We start from the raw sequence: 13,501 nt of genomic DNA on the forward strand, positions 1-13,501 counted from the left end.
AGGAAAATAAATTGCAAGATGAGGAACTGCTGTTTCAAATTTGTTTCCTTTTTTCCCTTTCGTTCTTCCTTATTTACTTCAATCACCCTCCCGCGTTGATCTTCCTCCCAAAGATCCTCTTTTTATCCCTAACTTCGCTCTCGATCGGCAAATCAGAGCTCGGCCGTTCGGATCCCGCTCTTTTGGTTCGCCGTCGATGGAATCCGATAGCCTAGAGTGCGTTTCTTTGGCGGACGGGTTGGATGAGGAGGAGATCGCTCAGCACGTCTCGTCCAAGCCGCATGCCGGAGGCGCTGCCGTTCCCGGGGGTTCGCCGGCCACTAGCGTCCACGAGTTGCTTGAGTGCCCCGTCTGCGCCAACTCTATGTATCCCCCGATCCATCAGGTTGGTACTTCGATTCCTGGATCCGTGGGTTGTCCTTCGCTAATTGAGATCTGGTGATTTCGTGATTTTCTGAGGGGTTGGTGGATCGAAGTTCTGTTTTTTTTCTCTCTCTGGTATATGGATGGATTGATGTGGTATTTTTTTTCGATACTTTTTTGTAGTATTACGATCCCTGTTTGCGAAAAAAATGCCTTTTTTGAGTTACAAATATTAAGATCATGCTGCAATTCGCTGCGATGTGAAAGCATGCGTCGATTTGGTTAAACGCTAGAATTGAGGATTTTAATCCTTTTCCTTGTTTCTCTATGCTTCAATTTTCGTATTTATTTGGTTAGTTTCGCTTCAGTGAAACCTAGCATTCAATGTGCGTGGGATTTCTATGGATCGATTAATTTTTATTGTCCTTATTCAGACATAAATAACGGATATATAGATCTTGGATAATACTTTGAATTGAATTGACACAGATTATCGATATGAAACACGATGGTGCGTTTAGTTCTTTTTGTGTTATCCTATAATTTTTAGTAGTTTGCAGTCTGTCAACTCTTTTAATTGATCAAAAAAGGGATGACACTGCCATGCTAAGAGAAAAAAGATGTCGCTGATAGTCTTGTTCATGCATTTGGTATTTTTTCCTTCTAAGCATCTTAACTAGGGAAGTTAGACATTTTTTGTTAGCCTATAAGAATAGTCAGTCTCCTTTAACCATTCCTTCACAAGTGCCCACTTTCCTTCACAAGCTCCCATTTCAGTGAAGGTGGGTTTCTGAACCAGGACCTTGGCAACCACTTCCAACCTTTTCCATAATACAATTTAACATTATGAATCGCACTGTATAAATTTTTCTTGCAAAATCCATCTGACAGAGTAGCAATATGTTTCTTTATCCGATAGACTAATAGAGTATCTACCTAACTAGAAACTCACCAAATTCTTGATTGCCCTTGTTAACACCAATTGAATATAAAATTTCTTCATATCAAATATTGCTAAAGTTCATAACATTTTAACTATAAATTAGCAACTATTAAGTAGGATTCTGTGTCATAAGGTCAAGCATAGGACATTATAAATTAAGAGTTCAACTAACAAGCTACAAACATCAATTGTAGATGACATGTTTCAATAACCCCCGACACTGCACGTGTGATGCAAGTATTACATAAGAGTTCGATAAGCATGAGACCATACGATATCATATTCAAATATCAAATGTAACAATATCATAATCAAGAAATATATTGACAAATAATGTATCAGCAAGAGCATACAAGATGAGGACTATATATTGGAGGTTTTATATGCTTAATCATCATCACATACTACTAATGTCAGTCTTATCCAATGAGAGGCATATCTGTTTACCTTATTTTTGTTACCTTGTTCAGATGATAGACTGCTGTATTCTTAATCCCTATTTGGTAGAATGCTCCCAGTTATGTAGTTGGCTTTTTGTTGTGGCTGGTAAACAAGCAAATTGCATCAGTAACCTAAGACTAAGAGGACTTACATTTGATGGGGGAAATTTTGCAAACACGGACTTAAAATGATTATGTAGTTTTCATTGCTCTTACAATATTAACATAATCACGCCTAATAATTTTGCAGTGTCGTAATGGCCATACACTGTGCTCTACTTGTAAATCAAGGGTGCACAATCGTTGCCCTACATGTAGACAAGAGCTTGGGGATATAAGGTGTCTAGCCCTGGAAAAAGTAGCAGAATCACTTCAGCTTCCTTGCAAGTACAACAACTTGGGATGTTCTGAAATCATCCCTTACTACAGCAAGATCAAGCATGAAGCACAGTGCAACTTCAGACCTTACAACTGCCCATATGCAGGATCAGAGTGCTTAGTTGTTGGTGATATTCCTTCCTTGGTTGCACATTTGAGAGATGACCATAAGGTGGATATGCACACAGGATGTACTTTCAATCACCGTTATGTGAAGTCTAATCCACGCGAGGTTGAAAATGCGACATGGATGTTAACTGTAAGTATTCACGAACTGCTTGTAATTTCTTATTACTTTGTGCTTCATCTTGATTGTTAAACGCCAGAACCATATGGTGAAAGAAACTTACTTTGTTTTAGTCAATTCTTGCTTGAAATGGAACTTCATGGACTTCCTTATTTACCCTTATATTAAGAGCCCAATCTTAGATCTTAAAATTGGACATCCAAGATAAGGAAGTGTTCCTACAATAGTATCATCAGAGTAAATTTTAGACAACTCTGAAGCAATTTTCTCACTGATATCTTTTGTTATATAGGTTTTTTATTGTTTTGGCCAGTATTTCTGCTTGCACTTTGAGGCCTTTCAGTTAGGAATGGCTCCTGTTTACATGGCCTTTCTTCGGTTCATGGGCGATGAGAACGAGGCGAGAAACTTCAGTTACAGCCTTGAGGTTGGGGGTAATGGCAGGAAACTAATATGGGAAGGTACTCCGCGGAACATTCGTGATAGTCACCGTAAAGTACGTGACAGTCATGATGGCCTTATTATACAAAGGAACATGGCACTCTTCTTCTCCGGTGGTGACCGGAAGGAGCTGAAGCTGCGGGTTACTGGACGGATATGGAAAGAGCAGCCAAACTCCGATTCTTGAATTAAATGTGCTACAATCTATCTTATTCAATTGCATAGCTGTGTTGTAGCATTGACATGCTTTATCCATGTTACATTGGTTTGTTATCAGAGTAATTGTGAATAGAAGAACGTATGGTTAGTTAACCAGTGTGTTCTGCCACTACAGTTGAGAAGATCTTTCGCTTACTTTTTGGCCACAAAACAATGCCTATTCAGGTGAAATGTTATGAACTGATACAAATATAATGTTCGTAGGTTTGATGCGCACTCAAAAATATTTATTAGTTATTCGTTTTTCTTAGTAGTTGGAGACGTTTTCCTTCAGGATTTAAACAGAGTTGCATGTTCTCTCCCTGTCATCGTATACTTGTTCAAGCACCAACATGAAATCCAATCTCCAGAAAGCGATACTGATTAAGTTATATGAAAAACTACTGCCCCATATCTTGTATTTTAATAAAAAAAAGTTATATAATAAGAGAAAATGGTAGACAAATTTATTTAGTTCTATGCAAAACTAAGTAGAGGCTTACATGTGAAGTATGGAACTAAAGGAAGTCCATCCTTGGTTGAAAAATCTTCTATGGAACTAATAGTAACACACAAAAAGAACATATGACAATTCTTGAATCAAGTAAATCTACAGTTGTGGAAATGTTAACTGATGAACTAGCAAAGTTTAGCATGGTAGATAAATGAAACTTTTGTCCTGGGATATAAGAGATTAAGATGCAACAAATGTGGGGTATAACCCATGACAATCAAACCTGCAATCTAAACAAAGAACCGTACAAGCTTGTGGCAGATGCAGCCAAAATGTGCAAAATGGTTCCTGTTTCCGCTAAATTAACCTTGGACTGAGATTTTGTATTTCCTTTCAGCTTATGCGCAATGTTGGCAGGGAGTGTGTCTCATTGCCTGTTCAGTAATTGTGGCATACACTATTTTAGGATTTAACATTTTGCTTCTGCAAGAACTTCGGCTTCAACATCAATTAATTCAGGCAACATGATCATAATTAAGGCTGTAAACTAATCATGTTAGTAGAAAGAAACATGAAAACTCAGCAACATGGCAACTTAACCCTTTAAGTAACATTAAAAAAAACTAAGGTTACAGTAGGCACATTGATACGACAAGTTCACCTTTACTACATCTATGATAAGTAGTAGCCACAACAAAATTGCAATAAGTGAAAGTAATCAGGAGTGGGAAAACAGGAGTGTTAATGTTAGACAGTCTACAGTCACGTCGCGTGTTGCAATTGTCGCACCAAGTTAAAACACACTATGCCTTCAGTTCTTCTGTTCTTGACTTCTGTCTCTTACTTGCTCGAGCTGATCCAAAACTGCTACTGGTTCTCTTTCCTTTTCTTGTTTCCTCACATTCCTTCAGCTTCTCCAGGGCTAAGATTTCAGGAGAACCAAACAAAATGAGTTTTGAACCTCATGAGAGACCAAGGTATGAACAATAGGAGTTAAAACGTTTACCAGATAAGTACAGTGGATGGAAGTTTTCCACAGAATCTTTAGGTAAAGAGTAAGATGGACAAGAATTGGCATCAGCCTTCTCAAGCATCTTTTCAAATCGCTTGACCTGAAACATCAGGTGTTCATCATGAAGAGGGAAGCATGCTTGTTATCGAGCAGTTGCAGATTAAGCAACTCAAATGAAATTAAATAATACATAGCATGTGAATAACATAACTAGCATATGAAGAACATTAGGAAAATTTAAGCTAGAAGAAGCTTGACAACAAGGGCAACTTTTCTCAAAAAAGTATTTTGTCTTGAAACTACTTCAGGATGATGATATTTTTTTTTTCATGTACCTGACCTGATACTCTAATGGATTGGTAAGAGAACCAAACCTAGAAAGAATCAAGGTTTCTCATCCCATATAATCCACCAGAACCAGATGCAAATCCCTCTCACATTCCATACCACCTCAGTCAAACAGGAAATGGTAACATTCTGATGGTAGCTCTTATGTATTTTCATTCCTACAGAGATCCTGACCTATGCAAATTTACATGTAAACAATCCATGAAGGAAACTGTAGTGATATTTGACCACTTTGACTACTCTATATATACCCACCAAAGCCCATACTTCTGCACACCATTTTTTCCCAGTCCCTACAATCTTAGCAAACATTACAATTATAAGTTGAATACCTAAAGCACAGTCGCCTATGAAACCGAAACCAGTGTAGTTAATTACATTTCTTCAGTTCAATGATTTTTTTAAAAATTCTCATCCAACCTTATACAAAGTACAATCACCTGTGAATAAAAGGAATCACTCATCATGATGCTCATGTGATTTGTTACTGACTTTCTAAGATCGATAGCATTCCATAGTCCATAAAAATGTCTTGATCTAACAACAATCCATGGTAAGACTTATTGTAATATCAAATTAACAAAATTCTATAATGAAAAGGATGAGAAAATTCAATAAGACAATTGTTTGCAAAATCAGTAAACTAAATGATATTCCTTGCAGTGTGCTTCAGGCAAGTACAGTAAATTAAACTTCAGGTGCTGCAGATTGAATGTGAATGCTTACAAGAAAACAAACATGTAAGCATCCAATTTTTCTTCCAAGTTCCAAATAAATAAGCATGCTTAAAAAAAAATACTCACACAACAATTAATTCCTAGCATCAGCTATACAAAGTTTGATCTCATTACCTCATTTTGTCTCAGTAATGTAAAGCAACACCCTGATTGACCTGCTCTTGCAGTTCGACCTGCTCGATGGATAAATGTCTTAATATAAGCAGGGATATCATAATTTATAACATTTCTAATTCCTTCAACATCCATTCCACGTGTCATTGCATCAGTTGCAATCAGCACATGTGTTTTTCCTTCCTTGAAAGACTTCAGTTTCTTGCTGCAAGATAGATATACTGTCACTGAGAAATAGAACATGACTTCAAATACCAATTTAAATGAAGTTACCAAAAATAACAAATCATTTATTCAAATTCTTATGCTAAAAACAATTAAGAAAAGAATTAGGATGTGCACATGTGATCAGACAAATTGAAATGAAAATAACTAATAATTAGCACAGGTAGGGCAAGATTAAAAGAAAACATCCAAACATAATCTGTCACTAGATAGTAGACACTACTATACAACTCAGGCTCATAAATGTTGCATAGATTAGCAAACAATAATTTTTTATCAAAGACATAAGTATTCCCTTATAAATATGCATTCAATCATTTCCAATGCAGATACAGGTACTCTCCAGTAAACCAAGATGTCCAAGACAAACTGGGCTAGGCTCCCTATGGTTCATTTAGAGAGTGAGATCATTACATGCTTAATCACCTTGAATAAATAAAATATTATCAGTACAATGACGGGATACATTACTATTTAAGTTTACATATAAGAAAGCTTATCATAGAAATTAATATTCATGATTTACCTTCGCATGGCCTGATGCTGATTACGTGAATATTCGCTAATTTTAAATGGCAAATCACCAAAGAACTTCAATAAATTGCTTAGCCTGTGAGTAGTCTCCACGGATGATGTAAAAACTATGGACTTCTCTCCTACCAAATTTTGCAATAGAGCAACCAAATAGAGCGGCTTCAATTTAGACCTGCAGACCTGCAAATATTCACAATCCAGACAGAAGAGAAAGAGTAAGACAACTATATTTATCCATCTATCCACAATTACTAATTACCTGGCATAAGTTAAACAGATTGATAGATGATTTGAACAACAAAAAGGGGTGAATACCAATTTTTGGGCTGGTCACATGGTCTTTGCTACCATTGAGGTTTATGTCGCTAGATATTAGTTAAACAAAGTACATGCACTTGACAAATTGAGGCTGATGCATTAACAAATCATGAATTGTATCGAACCACAAATCATAAGGTTCAAATAAAATTATAAAATATTTTTAAAATAATTCTACTTTATTTAGAATAGGTTTGGTATCTAAAAGTATGTAAAATAATATAATATTCAATTTAATAACAAAATAGAATAAGTAGAGTAAGTTGATGTTGATTCATAATATAATATATAAGTTCATATCCTCCATTGTTAACAATAAAAAAAAAATTCTCCATTTCTTTTCATTAAGAATTGAAATTATATGAGCAATAGCAAACTTCCATAACAAATGCTTTTAACATGAAAAATCATTGCCATGAAATGGAAGAATGTATTCATGGCATGCTTCTAAGCCCATATCTATTTCACCCTTATTATCATTCTATATATAACATGACAAGATCTATTCTTGTGTTAAGTTCACATTGTATTTCCACCTAACAAGATTTTTCTCTTCTATATCATTGTGAACTTTGAAATTTCACTTTATCTGACCATTGTGCTTCTATTGATATAAACATAATCATTTTTTCTTCTTTTAAAATAAATTCAGTTTAATTTTTAGTATATTGGATTTAATTAAATTTCTTAATGGGTTAGATTTACTTTTAGTTGGTTAGATTTAAGTTTTCATCATTACTTTAAGAATCGCATAGAAGAAGATTTGTATTGAATAGGATCATCACGGTTCTTTTTTCACTTATGATATATATGTAAGAATTGTATTATTTTATATGTGAATTGTACTGTATTATACGATACAAATTGTGAATCATTTGATAACTATGGTATGCACCCTATTGTTACAACTTCTCAATGATGTGTTCTTAACTCTCCTCTAACTCTTTAAAGAAGTAATAATCAAATTACTATATCTAACAATACACCTATTGGTTTCCTGAGAACAGAATTGCTACAGGCTCCCTTAGATAACTCCTCCCCGTCCATCCATACTAGCAGTACACTTACTTTACAGTTTCTATTCTATTTGACACCCACACGTTCATCTTTAAATGGTATTCTCAAGTGATCAAGTAAATTAATATCAACTATTTGTACAAGTCAAATTCAGCCTACACCCTTATATCAAACAAAAGAACTGGTCTTACAACTAATAGTCTAATATGGTATGTATTTCTACAATTGAAACAGTTTGTTGTTATATACCTAATGACTGTAAGCAAAGCAAAAAATAAAACAATTTTATTCAAACCTTAGAGACATCCATTCAACAGTAGAAAAATGTTTGTATCAAGACTCCCAAGCAGTTTGAACATCAAAGATATTTTATTGGCAAACAAATCAATTATTTGAAAGTTCAAATTACAAAACTTTGAATGCAATGTACCAGCTTGAATGACTCGAGACTTTTAGGTAGTTTGTAACGCTTATCACCGCTAGTCAACAATAAAGGATGATGTAGATAAAGCTGAGAAATCTTGCTAGGATCTTGAGTCAGTGTAGCAGATAGAATAAACTTCACAAGCCTTGGATAAAATTTACCTTTAAACCCTCTTTCAACACCACTACAAAAGAAAAATAAAAGATATCAGAAAGAAACTGTCGACAAAAATTTCAGTGGAGTTAGTTGTTGATTCAGGGCTCTTTTACATTCAATATTAGGAATCATGGGTTTAGTTTCTAGTAGGGACCAAAAGATTCCAACAGTTGTTAGAATTACTTTTTTTCCATGCTTGCTGAATGTCAAAAGTCTAACATAATATTGGGCAGGTACTTAAACCTTGTTAAGAACAATGCAGAAAGTGATGAAATTACCATCTTCTAAGGGTAGTTAATGAACCACGTAAAGCACAAATGTTGCTTGAACGGCCAGCTTGATAATCTGATTGGGTGAGCTGAAGCACAGTTGGCAACCAGGATTGATATGCATCTCGTAATAACTTATCTGTTTCATCAATTACCTGAAGATACGAATATAAATGCACAATTTACACTTACAAATGAGATTTGATCTTTAAGAAAATTATTTTGAAGCTTGCAGCTTAACTTAATGGATAATTAGGTAATTCAATGTAGCATTAGACAAGCTGAAATTAATAAGTAAAATTGGTGATACAGACTCAAGTTACTCCATGAGGAGTTCATTTGTTTTCACATTGGTCTACACCTACAGATCAGCCAAGGTATTATCCACTATGGCAATGAGAATGAGACCCAGAAAATTTTCCATTCTTGAAAGCTATATCAAATAGTTAAGTAACCAAAGCCTTAAATAAGTTATGAGGCTATCCATCCTCGGATAATGTAGCACTTTTAGAGTCCCCATTATTTGAACAGAAATTATGAGGGAGAGGAGGGAAAGTTCACAAAATTACAAATGGAGCTCCATCAGTTATGCACTTTTTTTTTGGTCTCTTCCTCATATCTTCCATCCAAGTAATCAAACCCTTAAGTTCTCATCAGGACTCTTAAGTCCTCATCAGGACTCATTAGAATAATGGCACATTAAAGGAGAATTGCTGATCGACAAAGATATTATTGGGAATGATATTCTCATAAATTTTACCTCCTCAAATGGCCCTCATCAAGTTCCTAGTTGGAAGAACACTTGTGTCATTCTACAAATGAGGTCAAATGAGATAACTTTTACACACTGACCTACGTTCAAATTCATGGTCCACTAAGGCATTGACTCTTTTGGTACCAGGTGTTAGAAAATAGGGATATCTTCAAGTTTTATAAGGACACAAGAATCCCCTTCCCCTGTCAAATAGGATTAACGCTATTTATTTTAAGGATTGGACGAGGGAACGTAATTTATGAAGTGAGAGGACGAGGAAAAAAAATAAAGGGGGCTAGTTTTCTTCAGTTGGAACAATGTTTTATATAGCAGCCGCATAGGCTTCCAGTGAAGAACCACATTGGAACCACTTATACTGCACTGGAACTGCATTGATGAAGGGATGCATCAAATGATCAAATAGAATGCTACTTATGAAAACAAAAGCCAAACAAAACATTTGATACACGTTAATAAACTCTTTGTATCCTCATCTTGCAAGAAATATCTAATGACCAAAAAAGTCAGATCCTTCTTGAAAATTAAAAACCAATAAGAACAGGGAGAGGTATGTTGGGTTTAAGAAGCCGGGCCTGTCATTGTGCATTGGTTGCTACTCATGTATCATGACATGAGGAACACAGGACCTGAACTCAATCTCACCAAAAAAGAGTTGATCAGGAATTCAATCAAGTTCTACTGGGTTATGATAGGCTAGCTAGTTTGCAAAAAGAAAAAATAAGACGTATTTTTTAAACTTAAATAGACATACCAAAAATATCATTGAAAACTTTAGGAAATAACTTACTGAAAAATAACTTAATGATAAAGGATTTGGAAGGAAATGCATTGTAAATATAAAAATAATAGAAACAGGAAATACTGTCCTAGTATAAGAGAATATTGAATTACCAGATAACAAAGATGTTCTAAACTAAAACCTTTTGTCATATTAATGTGATCCATTAGCCTTCCAGGTGTTGCAACCAATATGTCAACTGCAGTCTGTAGCTCCATTTCTCCATCTTCTGGATCAAAAGGAGAATACATCCCCAGCTTAGGTCTCTTGATAAGTTCCAATCTCTCATCTTCAATTGATGACTGGCCAATTGCTGAGCCTACACGTAAACCCACTACGGATGCTATGGTAGCAAACACATCTTTAACCTGAACCACAATATAATCATATCTATAAAATAAGTAAAAATGCATAGTAATGATAAACTGATTTTTTTCCTTGTGTATTGCTTAATTATCAAAAATAAGATTTAGAAAAGCTAATATAATCACATGAAACAACTATCATTTCACATGAGAATATGATAACAATAATATTGGGCTTCCATAATGAGTATAGGGATTGTGTGTCTTCACAAATCTAGCAAAATTAAAGCATATAAATAAGAACTGAATTCATTAATCCAATATGATCATACACCAACTATACAAATTTGCCTTTGTCACCACAGGAGATGAATTTCTAATGATGAAAAACCTATGCCTTTGTCACCACAGACAAAACAATGTCTAATGATGAAAAGTTGTTATGGTAGTTAACCACTTAGTAGACATGTTATGCAAATTCATGGGCAACACATGCAGTTAATTCTAGCGCATGGAAGATGGAATAGGGTTTCAAGAGCTATCTAAACAAGGTGCTTGCCTAGCTGCCTAGAACACAAAGACCCTCACCTGCAGTGTACTATGCTGATGGTCAGCATCAAACTTTATTAGAGTTCAAATGAACATTCATTGTAACAATTGATATCTGGGTCTTTATGCATAACCTCATTATAAAACAAGATTGTACAGATGGAACTCGCTTATTTCAAACAGAAAGGTCACATAGATATAAATCTGTAGCAACAATAGCAGGAGAAATAAATGCCTAACTTTCTAGCATTTTACCCACATGGAAATGGACCAAGAAGCACATGTTATACTCAAATCTGCATGATAAACCTTGTTCATTGCAACTTGTATATTCAATGGGAAGCATGTGACACATGAACTACAGTATGTTTCTTATGTCCTAACTACAAAACTATTTGAAGACACCTTGTTTGGTTCAACTTGTATATTCAATGAGGAGCATGTACATACATGAAGTATAGAGTCTTGCTTATGTCCTAATTCAGAACTACTTGAAGACCATGGTTACGCTCTTACCTAGTCTTGAGGGTTTGTCCTTTCATTTATAATTTCAATGGCCCAATTTAAAGGCAAAGAAACAATAACAAAATTTACAACTGCAGCAATTTAGAGTTAGACAAAAGTTTCATGACAGACCTGCAAGGCTAAGTCCCGTGTAGGCAAGACTACTAAAGCACGCAGGCACCTTATCTTCCTCAGTGCAAGTGTTTGAACAATTGGTAAAGCATATGCAAGTGTCTTGCCGCTCCCTGTTGGAGAGTTTACACAAATATCACGTTCAAATGCACCAGGTCCAATTGTCTCATTCCACACAGCTACTTGAACTGGAAAAAGTGATTGTATACCCATCTTCTTCAGGGCCTCTTCCAATCTAGAATAAGAAGACATTTTAACAATGAAATGACAAGATTGGTTTGATAATGCCAATATTCTCTATAAAGAATGCATGTTATGCATCACACTACAATACAAATTATCTAAAACCAACAAACCAACCTATTCAAACTTCCACTTATCATATAGCCATAGTCATTGATCTTGTATTTCATGATCCATAATAATATACTCCCAAATTGTGAAATCCTCTTATGGATAGTTTACCACTCATGACTAATCTTTTTATTTATTGTTATAATCACTATGTTCACTTGCATTATGATCTAAACATCAAGCATCCTGTATACTCTAATTCTCCGTGAATCACAATCTTGAATGAGCTTTTGCATATGCATCCTACAAACTTCTTTATAAAATCAAACACAAAGTTTACTGTTGAGAAGTAAGATATTAAGAGGCAGGAGATGAAATACTAAAAACCTTGGATCCAGAAAGGGGAGGAGACTCAGAGGGCCATCCTCAAATTGGTCGATGTTCACTGGGTTCCTCATCCATGTCAGGTGGGGAACGCGCTTCCTCTGGTTGGAGACTTCCTCCATCTCCCAAACTCTATCTATCACCTACTCCACCGGAAGACGTATATAAGGATCCCGAAGTGTTGGCGCCTCCTACGAGAGGAAGATCTAGGCGCAGCGCCCACGCGTGGAACGGGGCTGCGGTGCTTGGGCTGCGCTCGAAGGCGATCACGGTTTGAGCCCCTCGCGGTGCAGGCGAAGGGAGATCGCCGCGACCAGAAGTGAGAGCGCAGCGAGGGCCTCAAGAGAAGTCTCGGGCGGCGGAGAACGGAGCTCCGGTCCGGCGCTCGAGCACCTCCACCTGCGAGGGTTTATGATCTCCACCACACCGAAGCGAACTGTAAAAATTACGCTCCTTTTAATCGTTGCTATTTTTGTTCTTTTTTACGGCGAAGCCCTCCTTAAAAGCGTTATCTCGATCACGTCCTTTTACATGGGATTTAAGAATCAAAATTCACTTGGGAATTATTTTCTGAATTTTTTACTTTTATAACTTACTTATTTCGAAAATAGATAACTATGTTTTAATTGAAACTGAAAATGTTTATTTGATTTTTAATAATTGCTTTAATTCATTAAGAACACACACAAAAAAACTTTTACCTTAGTTGATTACATTCATTAAGAATAGAAAAGAATTCCACCTTAAGAGCAGCTGCAACGCAGCTGGCATTAATCGCAGTGTTAATGCGCATGGTCGGGTCCACTGCCACGTGGTTGGCAGTGGTGGTCGACCAGTGGTCGACCACTATATGGTGATCGACCATGTGGTCGACCACCACTCAGGTTTGGCATTTGACGATTGACGTTAACATTAAAAAAATAAAAAAAAAATTATGGCCCACCGATTAACGCGTTCAGAACTCTGAACGCGTTAAATACCTCACTCCTCCCTCGCTCTTCCCTCACTCCTCCACGTCTTTTCCTCGCTCCTCCACGTCCGCTGTTAACGCGCAATTAACAGCGCGTTGCAGATGCTCTAAGAGGATCCAACAGTCAGGTTAATATTTATGCACGTTCAAAAATCAAACTCTAAAATATTCATCTCTTATTACTCTATTAAT

The 13,501-nt window shown here is 36.0% G+C and overlaps 2 protein-coding genes across 2 annotated transcripts; one reads left to right on the top strand and one right to left on the bottom strand.

The window, feature by feature from the left end:
- The first annotated feature begins 41 nt into the window (after positions 1-41).
- Positions 42-3,202, top strand: LOC141838457 (E3 ubiquitin-protein ligase SINAT5-like). Its single transcript, XM_074725942.1, has 3 exons — positions 42-385; positions 1,997-2,383; positions 2,664-3,202. The coding sequence occupies exons 1-3, from the start codon at positions 197-199 to the stop codon at positions 2,997-2,999; spliced, it is 912 nt and encodes a 303-aa protein (XP_074582043.1). The 5' UTR covers positions 42-196; the 3' UTR covers positions 3,000-3,202.
- Positions 3,203-4,043: 841 nt separating this feature from the next.
- On the bottom strand, positions 4,044-12,754 carry LOC141840793 (DEAD-box ATP-dependent RNA helicase 1). Its single transcript, XM_074728861.1, has 9 exons — positions 12,343-12,754; positions 11,662-11,896; positions 10,285-10,539; positions 8,628-8,773; positions 8,200-8,377; positions 6,427-6,614; positions 5,676-5,880; positions 4,471-4,576; positions 4,044-4,386 (listed from the first exon to the last, which is right to left on the bottom strand). The coding sequence occupies exons 1-9, from the start codon at positions 12,459-12,461 to the stop codon at positions 4,268-4,270; spliced, it is 1,551 nt and encodes a 516-aa protein (XP_074584962.1). The 5' UTR covers positions 12,462-12,754; the 3' UTR covers positions 4,044-4,267.
- Between the last annotated feature and the right edge of the window lie 747 nt (positions 12,755-13,501).

The sequence above is a fragment of the Curcuma longa genome, chromosome 11, assembly GCF_044706935.1.
Source record: "Curcuma longa cultivar G26 ecotype Majalengka, Jawa Barat chromosome 11, ITB_CL_G26_1.1, whole genome shotgun sequence".
NCBI classification, from domain to species: Eukaryota; Viridiplantae; Streptophyta; class Magnoliopsida; order Zingiberales; family Zingiberaceae; genus Curcuma; species Curcuma longa.